General features: G+C 53.2%; 5 protein-coding genes across 5 annotated transcripts; 3 read left to right on the top strand and 2 right to left on the bottom strand.

Annotated features, from left to right (window-relative positions):
• Positions 1-423: 423 nt before the first annotated feature.
• On the bottom strand, positions 424-5169 carry COCSUDRAFT_41776 (hypothetical protein; the record flags this gene model as incomplete). The annotated part of the gene is made up of 10 exons (XM_005648064.1): positions 424-778; positions 1025-1078; positions 1345-1506; positions 1708-1886; positions 2298-2425; positions 2830-3060; positions 3307-3424; positions 3700-4541; positions 4656-4792; positions 4937-5169. The coding sequence occupies 10 exons, from the start codon at positions 5167-5169 to the stop codon at positions 424-426; spliced, it is 2439 nt and encodes an 812-aa protein (XP_005648121.1).
• Positions 5170-6010: 841 nt separating this feature from the next.
• COCSUDRAFT_47351 (hypothetical protein) lies at positions 6011-11117 on the top strand. The gene is made up of 12 exons (XM_005648063.1): positions 6011-6119; positions 6427-6691; positions 6806-7034; positions 7145-7305; positions 7519-7721; positions 7896-7992; positions 8118-8355; positions 8646-8887; positions 9181-9263; positions 9418-9516; positions 9637-9798; positions 10047-11117. The coding sequence occupies exons 2-12, from the start codon at positions 6626-6628 to the stop codon at positions 10300-10302; spliced, it is 1836 nt and encodes a 611-aa protein (XP_005648120.1). The 5' UTR covers positions 6011-6119; positions 6427-6625; the 3' UTR covers positions 10303-11117.
• Positions 11118-12787: 1670 nt separating this feature from the next.
• COCSUDRAFT_65992 (hypothetical protein) lies at positions 12788-18062 on the top strand (the record flags this gene model as incomplete). The annotated part of the gene is made up of 11 exons (XM_005648062.1): positions 12788-12820; positions 13390-13588; positions 14140-14256; positions 14509-14573; positions 14957-15059; positions 15282-15396; positions 15725-15938; positions 16376-16483; positions 16857-17016; positions 17317-17499; positions 17875-18062. 11 exons carry the CDS (start codon positions 12788-12790, stop codon positions 18060-18062), a joined length of 1485 nt encoding a protein of 494 aa, XP_005648119.1.
• Positions 18063-18168: 106 nt separating this feature from the next.
• COCSUDRAFT_65991 (hypothetical protein) lies at positions 18169-19543 on the top strand (the record flags this gene model as incomplete). Its single annotated transcript, XM_005648061.1, has 2 exons — positions 18169-18212; positions 18466-19543. 2 exons carry the CDS (start codon positions 18169-18171, stop codon positions 18710-18712), a joined length of 291 nt encoding a protein of 96 aa, XP_005648118.1. The 3' UTR covers positions 18713-19543.
• Positions 19544-19830: 287 nt separating this feature from the next.
• On the bottom strand, positions 19831-21306 carry COCSUDRAFT_53394 (hypothetical protein). Its single transcript, XM_005648060.1, has 5 exons — positions 21105-21306; positions 20807-20947; positions 20627-20694; positions 20248-20367; positions 19831-20114 (listed from the first exon to the last, which is right to left on the bottom strand). The coding sequence occupies exons 1-5, from the start codon at positions 21256-21258 to the stop codon at positions 20052-20054; spliced, it is 546 nt and encodes a 181-aa protein (XP_005648117.1). The 5' UTR covers positions 21259-21306; the 3' UTR covers positions 19831-20051.
• Positions 21307-21933: the final 627 nt, after the last annotated feature.

The raw sequence follows: 21933 nt of genomic DNA, 5'->3' as shown, positions 1-21933 counted from the left end.
TCGTGCGCACTGCAGACAGACTCTATTCAGGATTGCTCCATATGCACAAGTTCTGTTTATTAACTGGGAGAGATCTAGACAATCTATTGACAGACACATGCAACAGCAATTGCTGTAAAAACCCCGTAGTCCACCAGCATCTACAGAAGCAGTCTTCTGAAATCATGCATTCCCCAATCACTGATGGCATGGGCACTGGGCATGGTATACACAAGCATGTCGTTTCCAGTGGAAACGAGAGTGGAAACTTTCCACAATTCAAAAAGCATACATGCCGGCTGATCTGAGACACTGTACAAGTCACACACCGTTTTCATTGACAGACTGCTGCCACTGCTACTACTCAGACCGGGTAGATCCCAGTCTTTCCCAGTGGGTGCTGCAATGAGCTGTCCCTAATTATCCCACTAGAAATCACCAAGATCACAGCCAGCCCGGCTCTTCCCAGCTGGCCGACACAGATTCCGCCCGCCTCCCCAGCATTTTCCTGACGCCCTCCCTCAGCTCACGCCGAGAGAGGTGCTCGTTGCTGACCCGCTGATCCAGGATGTCAGCTGCCCCTTCCGCGCACAGGCCGCTGTTGGTGATGTTCAGGCCGGTGGTGCAGCTGCGGAAGAGGTTGTAGACGGCGCTGGCCGTCTCCCGGGGAAATTTGCGCGCGAACAGCGGGCAGTCGTAGCTGAGCGCGCTGCCGTTGTAAGATGGTAGAGAGCACACCCCCCGACTGCTGCCCAGGCGCCCCAGGTTCGCCTCGTGCACGAACTGATCCGCACTCAACCTGCAGTGGAAAGATTGGCTCAGGTATTGATTGCATCTCAGACGTGTTCCTGGAGCCCCAAATACCGAGCTAGGCTTGTCTTTTGCATTCCTGTTTTACAGCATGTTGCAGGCCAACAGATATTTGCAGAGGCTCATGTGGACTCCAGGGTGCAAAGGTATAGACTGATGCAGGATCATGGCGATGTTAACCGTGTAGGGTGAAGATCAGGGCGCAGGTTGAGCTGGCCAGGTGTGAGAAGCACACCTCATGGCTTCCTGGTCGTCGCATGTGTCATCCCACAGCCTGAGCGACGCCATCCTGTGACATCACCAGAATTACATCAGCATACCCAAAAATCATGCAGCAAGCAACCTGCAATTGGCAGGAAAGCTGTCAAGTGCAGGACTCCTCAAGCACAGCCCAGAAAAAAATCAGATAGCGCCAGCAGCGACAAATAGGCCGTGTGCACTTTTCCACTGCCATCAAATTGCCATAGTGGCCTTGGAGCAAGGATAGGTGACCAGCACCAGTGAGTATGAATGAAACAGATAGCTTGGAGACAAAAGTGAGGGAGCCCTGCGCACTTGTCGGGGTTGATATCCTGCGCGGTGTAGGAGCGCGGGTGGGCGCCCCCCAGGCTCCAGTCGACGCCCACAAGGCGCCCCACGCAATCGGTCTCGTGGCCCAGCTGCTTGTAGGCTATGAGGCTCGGCATGTAGTGCTCGTCACTGAAGCAGTCCCGCCACCTGCACACCCAAACCCCAACCGCTGTCATCCTCTCTATCCATCTGCCATTCCACCTGCACCTGGATGAGAATCTGCCTGAGCCATCCGCGTTGTATCAGCCTGTTCCATCTGCATGAGGTTCCCGATCTGCCTCTGAATGAAAGGATCCCCAGCAGGGTGACAGACCCTCTCCACTGGGCAGGAGAAGGTTGGGGAGGGACCTGTTGAGGTCATTGTCCCAGGCGTTCTGGCAGTAGCGCTGGAAGAGGTCGAGGATGTAGGTGTCGTCCAGCACGATCTCCGCATGCTTGCGGCTCAGCGCAAACCACTGGCTGCTCTTGCGCCAGTGGTTGCGCAGCGCCCACCCCATGCGCCCGCTGAAACGCCACGGATCCGTCCTCTGTCGTTCCACAGGAATCCGAACCGTCATGCTACAGTACTGTTGTGGGTTCAGGAAACAACCATCGCTTTCAGTGTCATGATTGCGCTGACAACCAACTCTGCTGCTCCGGTCAAGGTTAAGGATGCCAGTGCATGGTCACATGGTGATACTTATGTGAAATACTTAGCCCCAGGCTTCTGCAACAGCTGCTCTTGGCAGATTGAAATCACCGAGACACCCTCTACTAAAGTGCGGGGGCTGCTGGGGAGGTGTGCCATGACGGACTGCATTTTGCATTCTCCCTCGAGCTCTTGACACAAGGACTCTGGAGTCGGACCTTTGTCGATCTTCACACCTAGAAGATCAGACTTAAACCCCCTAGCTGCTAGCGTCAGGAAGGCATTGTGCAGGGAATTAGTGCGAGCGCACCCCGGAGCCGCAGGAGTCGATGCGGGATTTGTCCTCGGCCATGAGCTGCGCGTAGACGGCGGTGGGCGGGTACAAGGGAACGCCGCTCTCCGACAGCATCGCAAATTTCTGGTTCAGCGGGTCCCGCACTGCCGCCCTCAGCAGGTTGCGCGCCGCCAGCACCAACTCATGCGCGCCCCAGCTCACCTGATTCACAGTAATACACCCAAATTGGCACATTATTGGTGGGTGTATCACAGGTGCAAGCCCATATTAAGCTATGCGCTTGTGCTGTTTACGCCGGAGAGCGTAGTAGGAAAAAGGTCGCATTGCCCCGACAGCCGAGCGCATTGGGCTATGCAGTAGTGTCTTCTTCCAAGTCAACCCACAAATAGTGACCTGTATCCCTTAAGGACCCTTGCACAATGCTTGGTGACATCCACCAAAGATTGGGCAAAGCGGCCGAGTGGGTGCTCTCGAAGCATGCAGAGGTGCTGTGAAAGCAGCGTATGCTCGTGTTGTGACAGAAGTAGCAAGTGTGGGCAGAGTGTACGTGCCTGGATACGGTCCTCGATCTCCTGTCCCCGGAAGATGGATTCCTCGGGGAAGGTGCCGTAGTTGGGCAGCGGGTGGATGTAAACGCTGAACAGGTGCTGCCGCTGCAGCACGCCGTTGCCCTGCGCCTCTGGAGAGCACCACTGCTGCGCCAACCGCACCCGGCCCGCATCGCAGCCAGCACCGCCATCCTCGTCTGCAATTTGGTACCCGTGTTTTGACGTACATCCTGATCATTGCAGATTGCCTTGAACCCTATACCATCACCCTCTCCTGCTTGCCGGCGCTCACATCCTAACAGATGTCGCATACTCTGCAGGACGCCATGAAAAGCATGCGCCATCCATCAATACATTTGTTGACTGGATTAGTTCTGCAAATGTAATATCACCGGTGCAGGGTCAAGAAGAGGTCGATGGTCAGAATTGTGCCATTAAGATACACAACAAGCTGGCAGATGCGCATCAAAACTTACCTTCCAATTCCGGCGCTCGCAGCGCGGAGGCAGGCAGCAGCCCGGCGGCATGCTGGAACCACAGCGCCCAGGACGACTCGTGTAACAACTCTGCTCTGCTCAGGAACATGATGGCCACCTGTGGACCGACACAGTCCACCTCGATCCCTTCTCAGCTCAGAGTAGGAACATAGAGCTCGATGGCCTCCCCTGTTCCTGTGCTGTGTGATTGACCTGCCAAGAGCTGATAATTTACAAATACAAGCCCACTGGAAGTCAGCCACCGTGACCACTGCCACTGGGCACCACTCTTGAGGGGAACCTTTACAGTTCAAGGAATTCACTCCCGCCATTGATTTTTCATTCACATCTGCTTAAATTGAGGGTTTAATGGGGAAAGGATGTGAGCCACACCTTGGGAATGCCAAGCGCGGCTGCACAGGGGTCGGGAGCATGCTGCGGGCTGGGGGCGGGGGCGGGGGCTGCGGCGGTGGCATTCTGTGCGCCGTCCACCATTGTGCCAGCAACATCCCCCGCAGAGTACACCTCGCCAAAGGCCTCCACCTCGGACCCGTCACTAGCAGCCTTCTCCTGCTCAATCACCGCCTCCTGCTGCACTGCATCTGGTGCCTCCTCCACGCGCGCCTCTGCCAGCCGCTCCCACGCCAGCGTCGCCTCGGACACAACGTCCTTGCCGCCGGCATCTGCAGCATCCAGCGCTTTCGTGCGCGGTGCTGCCTCGCTGTCAGAAGCCGGTGCTGGGCTGGCAGCCACTGCGCTGGCATTGATCCTGCTGGGATCTGCTGACTGCCTCTTGAGATCGGCTGAGGTAGCGGTGTCTGCCGTTTCTGGATGCCTGCCTGGCGCGGGGGCTGGAGCTGGTGCGATCAAGGCTGCAGGCGCTGTGGCGTTGGCTCTGAGGGCAGGTGCGGCGGGCGTGGCTGCCTCCTCTGTGCTGTCATCCTCCATGAAGAACTCTTCCACCTGTGTGACCCAGCTGCTGTTGTCCACTTTTTCAACCCAGCTGGTGTTGAGTGCAAGTTCCTGGCTGCCCTGCTGTGGCTGGATCCCTGTGCCGGATGCTTGTGCCCCTTGCTCCTTCGCCAGTTTGTCTGCTTGCCGTGCACTGCTTGCAGCGGCAACATCCCTGTCCGTCCGTGCCTGCTGTGTACTTGTCTTTTTGGTGCTTGTATCGTCCGCACCAAAGGCCCTTGGCCACCACGGGGGCTTCCCTTTCCCAACTGTGCTATTATATCCTGCACTCATGGCCACTTCTCTCTGACACTGCTATCAGGAACGAGGAACTGTTCATATTGGTAACAAGCAGGCATCAAGGCGCTGTTGGTAGACCGACTGGTAATGCTGCGCACCTTCATACTCAGGTGAGTACAGCGCTGCAGCAGGCTGAGTGAGGGCGCTATTTGCAGAAGGCTCTGTTCGTGCAGAGTTGGAATACCCAGGGGAAGTATTGTGAAGCCCGTCGAGTTTCACCGGTTTGTTGCTGCTCCTGCATCAGCACCATGTGTCCAAAAATTAACGCATCACCTTGCCATTTGGATACTTCAATCTGCTGGATAGCGCATGATCGCCTTGCAATAAGAAGTGTTGAAGCAGACAAAAGCTACAGCACAAGGTAATGAAGTGAGCGCACCCGCCGAAGCTGTGGACGGCTGATAGGATGACACCAGCAAGAATGGCGTTTATGATGACCAGACCAGCGATGGCTGCACAAGTTCTGAATATCGTGGTTGACACAGCCCTGTGGCTGTGCTGCTGTTGCGAGGGCGATCTAGGCGGAGACGGCGAGAGGCCCAGGGCAATCCGCAGCTTGTTCCCAGGAGAGCCCAACAGGGGAACCCTTGCCTCACCCACATGGTCCCTCATCTGGACAGCCTTAAGTGGGGTGCTGGCAGTGTAGCTATCGCAGCGTTAGGTGTCTTCGTTTTCAAGAGATCTCCTGCCAGACGTCGACGGGTTGCTACCCAGCATCAGACAAAGTAGATGGAGTTGTAACGCAAGATTTCGGAGGCCAGGAACCTGCACCCACACCTCCTATTGAGACAAAAAATAATTAACAGGAATATATGTCACACTGCAAGGCAAGTTCCATCACGACATGTATGTTTGATCGCCTGACAAACGCCAGATTGCATCAACAATTTATTGTGAAAACAAACAATCAAAGATATCTCGTTGGTCATAGGAACCCACCAAATCCGCCAGCCTGATTTTATATAGTCTGCAAAAGGCTGCAACGGAATGATCCTACTCGAAGCTGTTCTTGACAAAGTGTTCGTCTATTCCAAGGCCGTCCGTTTTGGTCTGAAGCAGCGCAACAATTGCTGCGTCCTGATGCATCTGCACAAAAAATACTTGACATGCACGATGAACCCGTCAAGGCCCGACGGTGCTGCGGCCACCCCAATTATGGCGGTGGAGCCAGTGCGTCAGCATTGGCTGCAAGCCTGTTCTGTTACACGTGTTTTGGAGCAGCAGAAAGTGCCGGCCAGTGTTGGTATTGTTCGCACTTCCCTCAGCTCGGCATCTTTATATAGGCGCATATGTTTGAGAATCCGGCCGCAGATGCATTTTAGTATAACTTAGAGGAAGCTGCCTGCCCTCGAATCTTGCCCGCCGTGCCCACCGTGGGGCACTTGATCTGCCCAAAGACCAGATCACATGGCTATCGCTGCACTTCAACCAAGAGCCAAGCTGAGTGACTTGAAGGATTCAAGAAGATAGCAAGAAAATTCTGTGAATTGGAAAATCTATATCTGATTGTGAGAGGAATCAGAGGTGTGTCCCGAAGAGTACAAGTTCCATGTGCGAAACAGGTTGGCTGCTCTTCCAACTTGACTAGATGATGCGGCAGGCTCCCAAGAAAGCAAAACAAACCTTTCGAAGCATGATGTATCCCAATTTTTCTTGTTCTGGGTCGAATATTCCGTAATCTGAAGTTGGGCTTGTCTTAGGAATCTGCGGGAACGTCAAGCCCCGCAATTATATGATTTCATTGAATGCTTTGCAATGCGAGCCTTTTAGAATAGAACATATCTACCGATGGGACAACCATCGAAGCGCAATTGTTCTTTCCATATGAGAGCCCACTTTGCTTGACAACCTGACTACTTGCAACTGCAGGGTGATGGACGGACAGTATGATCCACAGATCGACAACGTCATATACAGAACGCGACAGCAGGCTGCATCCTGTAGCAAGGAATACCAGATAGAGTCTTGAGAAGGATTCCCATCACCGCATGAACAACTGAGGAAGCTTTCGGGTTGGCACTCTGAGAGCTGATGCTCGTGCAGCATCGGTCACCACTGACCGAGGTGGATGCCCCTGTCGCAGCGAGCAATCACTCCAAAAGCATCTCCTGCTGCCGCGCTTCCTACCCTACAGGTATGCCTCTGTGGATCCCTGAAAAAAGTGCGCATTGGGGGTCAAAAGCTCACGCTTGCAAGTGATGTGGTTCGACTAATCGGAAAGGGCTTACAGATGTTTTTAAATGTGTAGGGTGGACCGCATCGGGCACCCCAATTGAATGAGCGCAAGGGGGGCATGACACGGCTGTGCCATGTGTTCCTGGCCATTCTGGGCCTGCATTGCATCACGCTCGTCCTGGCGGGTGCATGGCCGCACGAGGATGGCAGCGTCATCAGGACGGTGCTCCTCCCTGAGCTGCTGTTCTGGCAAGGCGTCCTGCCCAATGGCTCCTCCGGCAACCTACCAGCCTGGCATGCAGGTGGGTCACAGACAGACATGGCACATCCTGAGCGCCCTTGCTGCATCTGGGGAGTTTGCTGCTCACTTCATTGATACATTATGATCTTAGTAAGGGGTTCTGATGCGCAGCTGGCCGGCGAAGGGACTCGGAGGACGAGCCAGGTGGGCACGCTAAGAAGTTTGTGAATGGGCATCCCTGGCACCCCACCCACGGTCAAGGGGAGGCTGCCATGCGCGAATTGGAGAGCGTCAACAAGCAGGCCGCCAGTGAGGAGACGCTCCTGGTGCAGGTACTGTTCCTGCCAGACAGCGGCAGGCTCCAAATGTCAAATGTGGCCCAGTAATCTGTTTGCGAGAGGCATTTATAAAGTCGTTGGAGATGAAGGCAGAGAGGGCACTGCCTTTTTAAGCATCAAGGCAAATTACAGATCTGTTGCCTGCACATCCGTGAGGAACCTGCATATCTGCCGCTGGGTGTTGAGTACACTCTGCACTGTGCGCAGGTCGCAGCAAAGAAGAAAGAGGAGGCTGCGCAGCAGATCGAGGGTTGGCCTCGCGAAGGACTTTGGGGTGCACTTGTCTCTTTCTTAGTGGAGGACAAGGTGACGTGGGCTGACAGGCTGGCAGAGCATCTGAAGGCGCGCACCCTGGATGCCTGGGAGGACGATCGACTGGCTCAGTTTGAGGCTGGGCAGACCATTCTCAGGTGAGCATTTAGATCGTCAGTCAATGACTTTCATACACTGACGTTCTTGCTGTGGAGCTGTGTGGTCACTTCGTTTCTTTAAAAGGTGTGTTGAGAGCAGATGTCATTAAGTGTAGCCTCATGAGCAGGCACACAAAACTAGCAGCACTTTGAGGGTGCTGTTGAACATTGCAGGGCGGATGCAAAGGCGGGTCAACTTGCTGTCAGCATTGGCCAAGATGCCCATGTGCGGTCACCTGATCGCTGTGCCGCCGCACTGCGCATGCCGAAGGTCCGTCCTGATCTTCACCCTGCAAGAATAGAACCAATTAAGCCTGCTCCAACCCCACGCTGTCCATACCTCAGCTGAAGCTAGACAAGCAAAGCTCAGTAATCACGGTGTTGCATCCCATGCAGGTGGCCTTCATGTTCTTGACGAGGGGGGTGCTGTATCACGAGAGGACGTGGGATTTGTGGTTCCGTGGGGCGGTGGGGCTTCTGCCGCTGGCTTCCCTGCAGGCAGCTGACTGCGAGGCAGGTCTGTTGGACCACTTGAAGCACAGCTGCGGCGCCAAGTCAGGCGCTGGGTTGCTGCAGCAGCAACACCTCTTCAGCGTCTACGCCCATGTCGGCGCCAATGAGGTCAACTGGAAGGGTGCGCGCTCCATTTGCCTCTATGTATCCGGTAGATCTCCGGCCCGGCCCCTCTGCAGTCGCACCTTGCCTCTGGAAGGAAAAGCATGTAATAGAATAAGAATTATGAATACTAAATTTGACATGGGGCTTCTCCTCACGTTGTCTACTTGGTGATTTTTGTCAATGAATCTGTGGCAGCTGTGCCTGCTTTGCGGAAGGGCCTTTGGCACATGTGCAGTGTATTCTGAGAGAGTTCTACTTCTTGCCTTTGTTTGACTGCCTCTAAAATATCCTCTGGGGCGAGTGCAGGCTTTCCTGAGGACAGCATGTTCCATGGGCGGGAGATAACAGAGCGGGTGACGGTGAAGTGGGGCACCTTTGCTCTGGTGGAAGCCACGCGGGCGCTGATGCGGGCGGCGCTGGAGGACAGCCTGAATCAGAAGTTTGTGCTGCTGTCGGAAGCGGGCATCCCCCTGTACCCGCCAGACACCTTCTACATGCAGCTCATGTCCGAGCGCAAGAGCCGCATCAACTCCTGTGTCATCCCCGGGGTGAGCCAACGAGCTGATGCCCTCAGAGCTGCTAGTTGAGGTTGTATCCATGGATTATACATACCGTTCCGCTCTGGCACAGGTTGAATATGTGCCCATCACTGTACCGAGCAAATCACTCTTTCACCTCAAGAGTGATTGTGACTGAGGACCTTTGGCCGAGCCAGATATGTCTTTGCATCCCTGCATTGCATGGCAACTTAGATCTTTGCCCCATCTAGGAGTTGATTGGTCCCTAGTGGCCAGAGAAATGTATATTCCTGCCAGGTCAAGGGCATTCCATGTGGATGCAGGTGGAGAGAGATGTGCACAGATGGATCTGGCGGATGGAGACGGAAAGCATGCGTCAGGAGCACTGGCGGAAAAGCAGCCAATGGTGGGTGGCCATCTTCCCATGTTAACCCCTCCGTTGCAATAGTCAGTGGCCAATATCAGCAATGTCAATGCATGCTTGGCACCTGTAACCTTCATCATGTAAAAAGAAGAGACATCCCAGCATTGATGCAAGCATGATTTCTGCGTGTTTCTAGGGTGACACTGGGGAGGAAGCATGCGGAGATCGCAGTGGAGGACACGGAGATTGCGAGCTCCTTTGGAGCTGAGTGCCAGCCTTCCTGGCGCGATGGTTGGTGCGATTCGTTTCCCTTCACTGATACTCATGCCTTACTGTCGTATTACGATGTACAGTGGTTTCCTTCTACTGCAATCAGTACTGTGCAGCAAAATGAAGCTGTTTTTGGTGTGTGCAGGTGGAGGGACTGCTACTCTGACGAGCACTATTTTGCGACGCTACTGGCGACCAAGAACCTGGACCATGAGACGGACTGCGAGGGGCAGACGATGCACGTGGACTGGAGCTTTGGCGGCGAGCACCCGCGCTCCTACTCTGTCCGTGAAACCACCTCCTCAAAGTACGGCACACCTGGCAGATGTGTTCCTGAATGCCGCCAACTAGACACATGCGGGGATCAATAGATTCAAATGGAATGAAAGAGCCTTTTTGCACAGCTGCATAAAAGAGGATGAAGAACTAGATAGAGAACTTGATGCATGCTGCAAGTGTGTTGATTTATGTGGGTAACTCTTATTTACCACTGGACCCCCCCGCCAGCTTGACCGGCTATGAAGGGGCCTGATAGAAGAGATGATCTGTGTTCAGGCTGAGGCAGCTGAGGCAGCCCAGCCAGGGCTGCAGCTACGCAGAGGCCATCAGGACGTCTGCGGCGCAGTTTGTGCATGTGGACAACCTCACGCAGGTCACATGCCGGGCGGAGCGGGTGCCCTATGCCGGCTCTCTGGGCTACCAGTGCCCCCTCATGGCGCGCAAGTTTGCCCCAGAGACTGCGGCCCACATCCACGGCCTCATCACCGACTGCAGCAGCCGCCTCAACATATCCAGGATCAGTGGCTGCTAGGCATGATCGCCAACGACGTTTTCATGACAAGATGGAAATACCTACAAGGCTGCATGGTGACCAGTGCTATTTCTGCTTGTGATGTTTTCTGGAGCAGCCCAAAGTTGTCGCCTTCTTCAGTGTTGTCCCACAGAATTATTTGTCGGGTGATCTTTTGGGATGTGTCTCAGGACCCTGAGTGAGGGTCAGTTCGCAGCGGGTATCCTGCCCCAATGCCCGCCATGCATGCTATTGAGACATGGGTAGATTTTGGCAGCGTCTGCTTGTGACTGCAGGAAGGACTGGGCTCATTTGTAAAGTGCTTCTTAGACCTTGCTGTGTCACTCGAGGACCTGTGCAACTCATATTACGTGCTTCACGCCGCCATTGGAATTGCCGGCAACTCGTTGAGGTTGTCCCTGGCTGTTGCTGATGTGCGAGAGAAAGGGGCGTGCGTGGATGATGACAGACCAGACTGCGCCCCATCCTTTTTATTGATGCTGCAGCGCCCAGAAAGAGGCTGTCTGAGAATGATGCATGCGAATACGTGGTATGAAAATGCAGACCTCTACATGGGAGGCTACGACTGAGCAAGGAAATGGGCCTCAAGACCACCGCTTGATCTAATTGTTAGGGTCCCTTGGTGTCTCCTTAATGACACATTCAAGACTGTAGGAGACAACGCAATGTGATTATCTGCATTGCTTTTGCAGGACAGATCAACGCTAGGTGTGATTCTTGCATGCCTGATGCGCCTGTTTGTGTGCTTGGTGTATGTGTTCTGTGTGAAAGTTTGCTCTGAGCAGATGACTTTCCCAGAAATCAGTCGCCATGATCATTTGGCATGATGCCGCTGATGCCTTTTGTGCCCGCAAATTTGCATATGCATGCATGCACTGTGGCACTGATCATGATAGTACTGTAGTGCATTGCTGGCAAATTTAATTAATATAAATGTCACATTAGTAAGGTAGCTTGCCGGGGAGACAACATGCATGCGCCACTGATTAGGAGTCTTTTATTGGCATCATCAAGACGCCGAGACACATACTCGATCAGACATATATCTGCTGAGTGCATTGCATTTATAAACTAATTAGAATTTAAACTTTTGCAGGCCTGCAGTCGGCGCCGGCTGCAGCTGCAGCCCTAGCGGCCAACCATCTGGAGCCACAAATCTGCCCTGCATGAGGATGCGTGATGCATGAGGATGTAAAGATGTGAAGAAAGACCGATGAGAAATTGCCAGAAGATGTGAGTCACTACTGGGGGCTGCAGGCAGTCAAGATGAAGCCCGTGCATGTGTGCCAAATTTGGGAGAGCCCGACGTCTTGCTCGGGCAACTTGTGACGCATCATTCTCGGCCATAGTGGAGTTCAGTGCTTGACCACTTCGTCGGTAATGCTGTATTGGTAGTAGGAGTTGGAGAAAAGGAGTAGTATCTTATTGGCCTCGTCAATTCGTCTCTGAACCAATATGTGTCACTGAATGCACGGTACCACAACGACCCGTTTCGACGAGTACTCCTCGCCCTCGCGTGTAAGAGCAGCGAGAAATCTTTGCTGACAATTTGATAAGATATGAAGGACTCTAGGTCCGATGAGACGGTCAATCCCGAAGGGGCCATAAGGCAGGTGCACAGAAACAGGTAAGATTGAGACCAGAACAAACGGCGTAGTCTCTTGTCATTATTGTGCTGTGGCTGGTAAGGAAGAGATAAAAACGGATCTTTTCATCGAACGTGAGATGAAGTGTGCAGTAGAATCTGGTGGTTAGTTGGGCTAGTGCAAGTGAAGACATCTTGAAATATAGAGGTCTCGCTGACAAGCCGGACCACTGGATTGCAGCTTTACATGGACCACAAATCAATTGCTCCATAGTTTTGGATCGTCTTGAGCGTTCGCGAGCGGCTCATTGACATGCATTATTTAGGGTGAGGGGTTTGAGAATTTTTGGATGTACGATGGATGTTCGACAATCCCTGACCAGAGATTTGCTTTGATGAGCAGGCTCGAACATGCAGCAGCAGAAATCTTCAGAAAAGTGTTCGGAAAGGTGGCTCCTGGCTCTGCAGCCCTCCAGGGTGTCTCGGTTGAGGAACCCAGCCCACAACAGGAGGGGCCCAGAGAGCGAAAATCCTCTCCACCGAAGCTGAAAGCATCGAGAGCAAATGGTAGCAAAACACCAAAAGATCAAGCAGATGACGTTGTGGAAGACACACCTGGCGCATCCTCTGCAGAGGGCTGCCCTGCTAGTCCAGTGAAGGATGAGGAGCGACAAGTCAAGAGGGCCTTCAATGCAGACAGAGAGTGAGGCCGTCACCTCTCAAAGACCTTTTGAAAATTGCCGCTAACAAGCACCATCCCTTACTGGGTGACATGCAGTGCACCAACCCATTGTACACTGGCTCTTAGACAGAGGAGAGACTGACAGTTTCCCTTGCGCATGCAGCTGCACACTGCACCTGCGGTATGTCCCCATCTGGGCCATCCTGGGCCTTGCCATTATGATTGCAGGCTGCGCCACCTTTGCCCTGTCGGTGCGACCCCCTTCCTGCTGCCTTCACTTCTCCAAGACTGTCTGTCAGTGTCCTCCACAAGCAGAAATCCCAATGCTGCCCCACCATTGCCCCACCAGAGCAGCAAGACTTGTCAAACACTAGGACGCCCCAGCTGGTGGTCATGGTCATGGTCAAGGGTCCTTGAGCAATACAGCAAACCCTCCTTGACACTACAAACTCAAGCGGAGTTCACGAAATTCCAATTGGCGAGTTTAAATCGTTTGTGTAGGTTGTGTGCACATAAGAGCTGGGCTCCAAACTATCACAGGCCCATCAGACGTGGCTGCAGAGGCCCTGCATGTATGGCCCCTGGGTGTAAATTTGCCACTATTATCAATTGATGTTGTGGCTCCGGCTGGCTGGGGGCGGTAACAAAAATACTGAGCACATGCCCACGGTCGATTGGGTCTTGCTTGGATCTGGCGAGTCCGTCCAGGGGTACACATGTGGCAACCTTCACCTGCATCTTGCCTGTGAAAGCACCTTGACTCTGGCATGCAAAGCAGCAAATTAAAATCAAGAGTAATAAGACCTGTGGCGCTGCGCAGGCCGTGAAGGCAGGGGGGCTTATGAAGGTGCTGGTGGGGTTCGTGGGAGGCAGCACGAGCGGCTTCAGCGCGGTGGTGGGCGCGTACGTGAGCACGGTAACGGCCACGATAGCGGTGTCGGCCATCTGCGCGCTGCTGGCAATAATGATGTACAGCGTGCGCGCAGACCAACGCCTGCGCCAGGACCTGCGCTACGGGGGTGCGTACCACAGTGTTACTTTGAATTTTGCCTGCAATCCAGGGTTGCACCAGTACTCGTACTAGGAGGACGTTCTGACGTACTAGCGCTAGCAAATTTGGGTGCTCAGGGCCTGTTCGTACTTCAGTATTCCATGTACTCAGGCGTACACGTGCAACCATGCTGCACTCCATCGTTTTCTGCCAGTAAACTCATGCGCAGATTATTTTATGCTCAGCTGTCTGCCTGTGCTCGTTTGGACCTGCCTTTGTCGATTATGCCAGTGCCTGAATGTCTCATTCGAGTCCCTGTCTGCTCATTGTTTCTGTGCAACCTATTGGTCGTTTTGTCTGAGGCTGCGAGACCCATGAAAAATAAGTCTCATTTATTGAGTGGCCCGCACGCAAGAGAGCACTCTTCCGGCGCCTCTTGGCCTTCAGACGTGATTTGCAGGGTACTGCAGTGCTGGCTGGTGTTCATAGTCTAGGCAAAGCTGTAGGTGCAGGCCTCAGCCATGCATGCAGTACAGGAAGGGTGTGCAGTATGAAAAGCATTTGTGGTGGTGTGTGAAGATGGGGAGAGGAGCTTGGGCATCTACAAGACCTACTACTGGCTCACTGTCTGCCTCTTCCTCCTCATGTTTGTCATGGCCGCCTGGTTCGTCTGCCTCGTGGCCGCCAACACAACAGGTGCACCCCTTACATATCTGATCTGCCTGCCATCACTCCGATCTGTTTCAACCCTGCCACTTTCACCCACAAACAGTTCTGCACCACCTCATATAATCTTGGACTGCCATATTTGCCATTAACTCCTAGTACAATGCACAGTTTCCATCCGCAACACCACCTGCAAGCCTTTGCGTCTACCGACGCAAGTCACCATAAAGGGGATAACAATGCCCATTAGTAATTGCTGACCTGGCCTGTGCATGCATGCAGCCTCAATGATGATGGGGACGCTCATCAACGGGTCGGACGCTGGCATAGCGATTATCACCAGCGCGGTAGGATTCACATTGCGGGCCTCTGTGCTGTGCAATGCCATTGTTTAAGGATGCTTTGTCATCATTGCAACCCTGCTGCTCTCATCAAGAAGTGCATAAGCATTAGGACCGCAGCAGGACAGCAATGCAGAAGTGTGATGGCCGTGGAATCGCGTGAATGTAATCATTTTTATTACATGCTTTTCCTGCCACAGGCAAGGTGCACGTGCAGACAAGCTGCATGTACAGGCTGCCGCAAAACCTACCCCTGTTTGCACTGTCCAGGTCCATGCAAGACACAGTCAACCGTGGGCGCGGTGCTCAGTACTTATATCGCCCCCGCCAGCTGGGGCTGAACATATAGGCCCGCAATACCTTATGCTGATGGTTAGTGATGCGCACAGGTGGCGGCGGCCAATGCAACGCTCATCCGCGCGCATCAGGCAGTGGACCAAGTTGATGCCTTAGCCAACGAGTTTTCAGCGAGCCCTGTCGGCTCAATCATCGGTGCGCGCCATTGCGCTCGTGCTGTCTTCTTCCTTTTACCGTCACAATATGGCAATGATTTTTTGTGATAGGCGCCTTCTGGCTTTATGTGTTTAGAGGTGATGACTCCCCACTTTCAAGTGTTGCCATGCCTCCCTTGCCTGGCACCTTCCAGACGTGGGGCGTGCCTTGAAAGCCGAATGAGATGAGGGTGCTTGATTGATGGAAGTTGGTGGTGTGCAGGGAAGCTGAATGGCGGCAATAATCCACTCAACCCCTACGTCAACAGCAATGTGAATGCCTCATCTGTGGCCGCGCAGCTGTTCCAGGGCGCCAGCGCTGCTGGGCAGCTCGCCAGGTCAGCAATTTCTCTGGCATGCAGCAGAGTCACCCGTCCCTAGATCCTGGACATTCACCTGCCCTTAGCAGAGGGCACCGAGAACACACACGTCACTTCACATGGGATGTCAAAATCTCAAAGGGTTCTCACAAAGCAAGAATAATCTCATCTCTGCCAAGCACACATCACACATATCATGCATGTCACTCGACCTGGGATGTTGAAAGTCTGGTACGGTGCTGCACTTTTTGTTTCCATTTTTTTTCTGGCAAACATGGGCAGGGAACGATGGCACCTCGACAGGCAGCATAGAGTCTGACACAGAGATTTGCCTGCCTTTGTGCAGTGGGAATCAGGCGGAGCAGAGCACGGCTGCAAACTCGCTGCTGAGCACAGCCCAGACGCTGGCCAAGCAGCTGGCGCCTGCAACGCCGGTCCCCACCCCTCAGTCCAACTTCCTCAACCTGCCCAACATCAACTTGCAGAACCTGCTGGGGGGCGGATCCCCCGGAAACCAGCAGGGGCCTAATCTGGCCGCCCTCATCCCCGGCAACAACCAGGTGCCGGCCCCTCCCTTACCTCATTAAGGGATGGTACAGCCGTTGTATTCAGTATTTTGAGAATGTTCTAAATGGAGAAGTATTGAATCTTTGAGGCAGGCTGTCATTAGAGTATTCTCCTGCCTGAAACCTGTCCTCCCTGCATACCTGGCGCCCATGTGAGCATGTGAGCAAGAACCCATGTATCATAAAGCTTTGACCTCGACCATTACATTACTTCATAGCCTCAAAATTGCGCCATTCACATAGTTGTTGTGGTAAGTATGTTGGCAGAGCGAGGAGCGTAAGACAATGTGATGGTTTTTGATATATAGGTTACAGCAAAGAGAGGTGTCTCTGCAGCAATCGCTGTGCATTCATTAGGTGTCAGCAATAGTCATGCATGTATTAAAGCCTGCAAACACGCTTCATGAAAGTGTGCCCATCCGCATTTGCAGGGCTCTGGCAGTGGAGGCGGGAATCCGCCGCAGTCCCAGCAGCAGCCGCAGAGCAACAACAACATCTTCAACAACTTCCTGCAGGCGCCATCCTCCCCCGCTCCCCCGGTGCGCCATGCTCTTTGCTACCCCTGTCCACACCCCCTTACACTGCAGCTGCCGTCTCTAAACCACGTCGCACCTGTAGTGCGACACCTGATTGTGCACTGCCAGCAAATGTCTGCGCAAGAGCTGGTAAGTAATTCTCTTGTATAATGTCAATGGGCAGAAGCATGGAAAGGGAATGCTGAGAGGCAGTCGGGCCACTCTGAGCATGTGCGCAATTGTCTGGCATGTCCTCAGACAATCAGCCGTCAAAACGCTGGGTCTCACATGTCTGGAAGTGTCCCGTGAAAGCTTTCATCCTACATGTCAGACATCCACTGCATCCTTGGACTTGAGCTGCATAGTGATGAGTTTGCGTGCATGGGGTGCTGCGCAGGCGCCGGGGTCGGTGGCGCAGGCGCCGACGACGCTGAGCACGTTGGCGGAGCAGGTGCTGTCCACGATGATGCCCAACGAGGAGTCCATACTCCGCCTGGCCGGCATCGCCACCGGCGGATCCACCTCCGGCCGCGTTCCCTCCCAGGGCGAAGACCCAAGTGCGCCCCTGTCACATTATGCACTGTTCACAAGTCGCTCGCCAGGGTTCTCACGAAAACAAGTACACCTGATGGCTCGTCTAAAATCTTCCAGAAACAGGGGCTGCCCCTTCAGGGTCTAGAACTGCCTAAAATTTGATGGAGGTGCTCCAAGGTCCCACCAACACATAGCCCCCCACTTGCATGGATACGGTCAATACAGCCTCACTTGCTGTGTAGCTGGGAGGATAAATCAAAGACAGGGGTTGATGCAGGGCAGAAGGAAGGAAGCGGTAATTGACATGGGTATTTGCTGGGCAGGCTCAGGAGTTCTCTTTGGGTCGGGGTCGCATGACAACAGCGTGTGCCCGTCGCTGGCGTGCCTGGACATCAAGCTGTACAACTTCCTGAACAGCGAGGCATGCATCTGCACCACCCAGGACCTGCGCAGCATCCGCGAACTCTCAACTGCCGCCCAGGGCCACCTCAACACCACCCTCATCGGTGAGCCACTGACCCCACATACGAGCATCCCCGCTCTTGCAATCTTGGTTGTATCAGACAAGAACGCACCCCGAAGATTGAGTTTGACCCATGTGAGCTCACCCCCGCTCTTGCAGTTACGCTTGCCTCAGACAAGAAGACGCTCCAAAGACTGAGCAAGAGCTCTCTCAGCATCCCTGTCTTTCATGTGGCATAGTGCGGCCACCCACCTAGAGGCCGTCCTGGCACCATAAGGAGCAATTGCTTGTCGCTGAGCTTGGGCACAGCATGTCTGATGGACTGAAGCACAGAAAGGTGGCAGCGATGAGGAAGGAAATAGAAAGAGGATATGAGGCAGAGGAATGACTGGGGCAAGGTGTGGGTGTTTGTGCGCAGGTCTGGTGCTGCTGTACATAGGGGCGGCTGTGCTGGTGGCGCGCCTGTCCTCGGAGGCCACCATGATGTACTACGAGCGCCACATCATCTACGGCAAGCGCTTCGACAGGCGCGCTCCCCCAACCTACTCCCTGGAGACGCCGCCGCCTCCCTGCACATTCTTAAGGAAATATGATTATACAAGTTAAAGAGACGTGGATGCCAATCAGGAAGATGTGACTGATGAGGTGGAACCTGCAGCTGACCGCCACTGAGGCTTGCAATCTGCATGTCTCTGGATCCTAAGGCATTCTGATGGCAAATCACGGGGCAGGGGACGTGGCCAAAAGCTCTGCAGGGTCTGGGGGAAAACTGAAAAAAGTTTCACTGTGCAGGCTGCACGCACACAAGTTCATGCTGTTTCAGAGTGCAACCACTCACAGCTCACCACTTTGGTTCCAGGGGGCTTGAGATGCAACAGCAGACAGCTTTGCAGTTGGCAGTTTGACGAGGCAGGGTTGTGACAGGCAGGAAGCTCCGTAGGGGCACCCATCAAGCAGGATAATAAAAAAACCCATCACAACAAAATTAAAGAATAATCATCCTGCGCAGGCTGCACGAGCGCAAGGTGGCGCGGCGGCAGGCGGCTATGGAGGCGGAGATGGTCAGCCTGCGCGAGCAGTACGACAGCGGCAGCGGCAAGGCGGCGGCGGAGGCCGGGCCGGCCGAGCGCACGCGCGCGGATATCCGCGTCGAAGTGCCGCGCGCCGGCGATGACCCCGCCCCCTGCCCCCCCAAGACGTCCCCCTCCTTGTCCCCCGGCAAAGCTCCCCCGCAGGCCGCAGCCCAGGACATCTGATCGGCTGATGTATGCCTCATCAGCTGCGGCGGAGGCTTCTGATGTGTGATCAGCTGCCCAGATCTCATCAGCGGTAGAGGGAGAACCTTCATGTGATCAGCTGCTCTGGTCTCATCCCCGGGAGAGGGAAACTTCAAGCGATCAACTGATGTGATCTCATCAGCACTAGAGGTTTTTGATCTGTCATCTGCTGCGCTGATCTCAGGGGGAGAGGGAAAGCTTCATGTGATGAGCTGCTCTGATCTCATCAGCAATGGAAAGAATTCTATCTTGGGATCAGCTGATGTGATCGCATCAGCGGCAGACATATCTTGTCATGGATTCAGGATCCCTTGCTTGGGGCTGGCATGGCTGGAATGCCATGGCAAGCCATTGCCTGGGCATGCACAGCAGATGTTCTATGTCATATATCTAAGTGCAGATGTCTTCATGACCACAAAGAACTGACTGGGTCGCATTGAGACACTTGCGCTGTACATGGAAACAAGCTGTTCTCTACAGCTGTGGATAAAGTTGCATAACGTTCTGATCAATAGCCAAAATAACTACCCCACTTCAGTGGTTGACACCTTTACATTGACATGACATGACCAAACATTACCAGTACAATAGTCTTCTTTATGTGTATTTCTTGGACTTTGACTCACTGCGTGTGTGCAGAATCGTTTTTAAAAATGCAGTGTCACTTTTTGACCTATATATAGAAGTGGATGGGGACCCTTAAATTCTTACATGGCCAAAGTAATCAGGAACAATCTCTGCAAGGCTCGCTTTTAGGCAGCATGTACATGTGCCAACACTCTTACAAAATCTGTAAACATGGCCTGACACATTCTGAGACTCCAAACTACAGGCACCTCTATTAGCTAGAAAGCGCTTGAATGTCTGTCAAGAAGAGTCCATATATCTGCGTGTCATGACCTTGCCATTGCTATGCAGATTGCAGCTGCCAGCTGCTACTCCCACATCTGAACTTCCAATTGCATATGGAATCCGAAGGTCTACCAATTGAAAGTTGCGAATTCAGAAGCATGACTGCAAACCCAAGCAGGATTGTCGCTTCCTTATGTAAATTTCTCGATTTGAAGTGTGAGAAGCACTAATGTACAGGGGGCCTTAACACAGAGTAGTTCATCAGTATTGTGCACTCACGCTCAGATGATTCACGATAAACTTGGCGGACTCGAACTCAATCAGCATCAGCGATGGACAGGCCTCCCATTGAATAATAGATACACACCAGACTGACAAGACGTAAATAAGAATATTCTGGCATGTGGCACACAACAGCCATCCACGCCAGGCTTGCAGTACTGAGACAAACAAACTTTCCTGCTCTCTACACAACAGATTGCCCCTCAATGCACTGAACTCGAAGCCCCTTCGCCTCTGTGAACATTTCCTGCAATGTGATGCACAACAGCCTTCACGTATTTTTTCACATACCTGCAAAGTCGTAGCATGCCTGCCAACACAACATTATTGCCAGCTCTGCAGACGCAGCTTTCCCATGTATGGACATATGCTGAGCGCACCTCTAATGACGTCCTCAGCCCAGGCCTCCTGACAACCCACCAAGTTCCTGCACCTGAGTAGAAGGGCTCTTGCACCCCGCTGCCCACACCGGCGTCACTAGCAAACGCCAACACCTCCTCCTGAATGCCCAAAATGATGTCAGAAAGGTTCAGATGGTTTCATGCAACTTCAAAAAGTACCGCGCATGGTGGTGCTGGGCTGCACTGCTGAATGCATGCAGATGCCCCAAAGGTGGTTTCCACAGCACAAAGGTCTCTAGGGAGACTTGAAGTACTTCTGCAGTTCACTCGCGCATCGTTGATCTTGTGGTGATGAACCCCATGGCGCATCTTGTAATAAGCAGATACATGAGAAGGTCATAGACAAGGGGTAGCCTACCGGCTTTGCCTCCAAGCCTGCATTTATATTCCAGTCCTTGTAATCCCGGGAATACCAGAGAATCCGCTCTGCGTTTGCAAAACCCATGAATGAGTATTACAGTGTGCTCTGCACCGCTGGACTGAGCTGCAATAGTACTGACTTGAGGGCTCTGTGCCATTGCTACAATCAGGGCCCCACCTCCTGAGTCCAGGGAAGCATATGCCAAGTGACCATCATGGCACATGAATGGGAAATATTCGCCTTCGATACTGCCCGCTGCTTGCTCTTTCACACTCTCAACCAAACTCCCGACAAGAAGTGTACACGCAGTGCTCAAGCCTGCAGCAGAACAGATAGACATAGTACAAATAAATATAGGTTTTTAAAAATACTCTGCTGTGGAAGCTAACCATTCATTCGAAAAGGTCCAGGATGCGGAAAGATCTAGGTTCCGCACACAGCAGTCTAGGTGCGCAAAGGGTTTCACTAAACACACCGTTCGTCAATTGATCAGAATCAATACAGTCGCTAAAATCGCCCTCTGATTCTAATGTCCGGATCAAGGGGGAGTGTGCGGCGTCACTAGTACATGTGACAGTTAGCAAGACCGTTGTTTGGAAAAAGCACAACAGCCCCCATGTGGTCGACATCTCGTTGGCAGTACTGAATCAAGTCAGTACATGCATCTTAGCTTGTCCCGATCTCTTTCGTCGTCTGAATCTGAATTCCGAAAGCTAGATACCTTTCCCATTTCTGACGTGGCAGTGAGTCATCAACACCATCTCTCGAAGCCTTCCTGTCTCCCATCCTGTCACCCCAATGCAAATGCTTATTGCAAATGCTTATTGAGATTGTTATTCTTAGTATGTCGTTGCCAGTGATCTTAATTGAGTCAGCTCTCGCCGCTGACTGCACAGTTTTGAGGTACTCGAACACTACTTAGGTTGCGGTGTATGTGCATGTTTCGATCGTGACTTCAAGACGTTGAAGCTTTCGTATTTCGTTCTTTTCAAGTTTAGTCCTGCATGGCAGACAACATGACTGGCAGGGCCAAGTTATTACAGCAAGCAGCTCTTGCAGAAAGGCATTTGGTGTTGCGATCATTTAAGGAAGCTGAGTCCAGCAGCTTAGAACTTCTGCACAGCGCCACCTACGTTCCCGGATCGAGCTCAGAGCTGCGAAGAGCTGCCTTTGTATTGGTGCAGGCACTTTATGAGCAGGACAGGTGAGGACCAATCCCATAGCCCTGTAGTAGGTGCATGCTCTTGCGTTTTGCGAACCTTCCTTTAGATGTTTGCCCATGTTTGGCGAAAGAAAGACTGTCT

The sequence above is a fragment of the Coccomyxa subellipsoidea genome, assembly GCF_000258705.1.
Source record: "Coccomyxa subellipsoidea C-169, whole genome shotgun sequence".
NCBI classification, from domain to species: Eukaryota; Viridiplantae; Chlorophyta; class Trebouxiophyceae; family Coccomyxaceae; genus Coccomyxa; species Coccomyxa subellipsoidea.
This window is presented reverse-complemented; position numbering and strand designations above follow the sequence as displayed.

Coding starts and splice junctions, on each gene's coding strand:
- COCSUDRAFT_47351 (XM_005648063.1), top strand. CDS start 6,626: ATGCCCCTGTCGCAGCGAGCAATCACTCCAAAAGCATCTCCTGCTGCC. Junction 7,035..7,144: donor CCTACCAGCCTGGCATGCAG/GTGGGTCACAGA, acceptor TCTGATGCGCAG/CTGGCCGGCGAAGGGACTCG. Junction 9,517..9,636: donor CCTTCCTGGCGCGATGGTTG/GTGCGATTCGTT, acceptor TGGTGTGTGCAG/GTGGAGGGACTGCTACTCTG.
- COCSUDRAFT_53394 (XM_005648060.1), bottom strand. CDS start 21,258: ATGTCGACCACATGGGGGCTGTTGTGCTTTTTCCAAACAACGGTCTTG. Junction 20,948..21,104: donor TTCTGATCAATTGACGAACG/GTGTGTTTAGTG, acceptor GTTCTGCTGCAG/GCTTGAGCACTGCGTGTACA. Junction 20,695..20,806: donor TGCTTCCCTGGACTCAGGAG/GTGGGGCCCTGA, acceptor TTGCAAACGCAG/AGCGGATTCTCTGGTATTCC.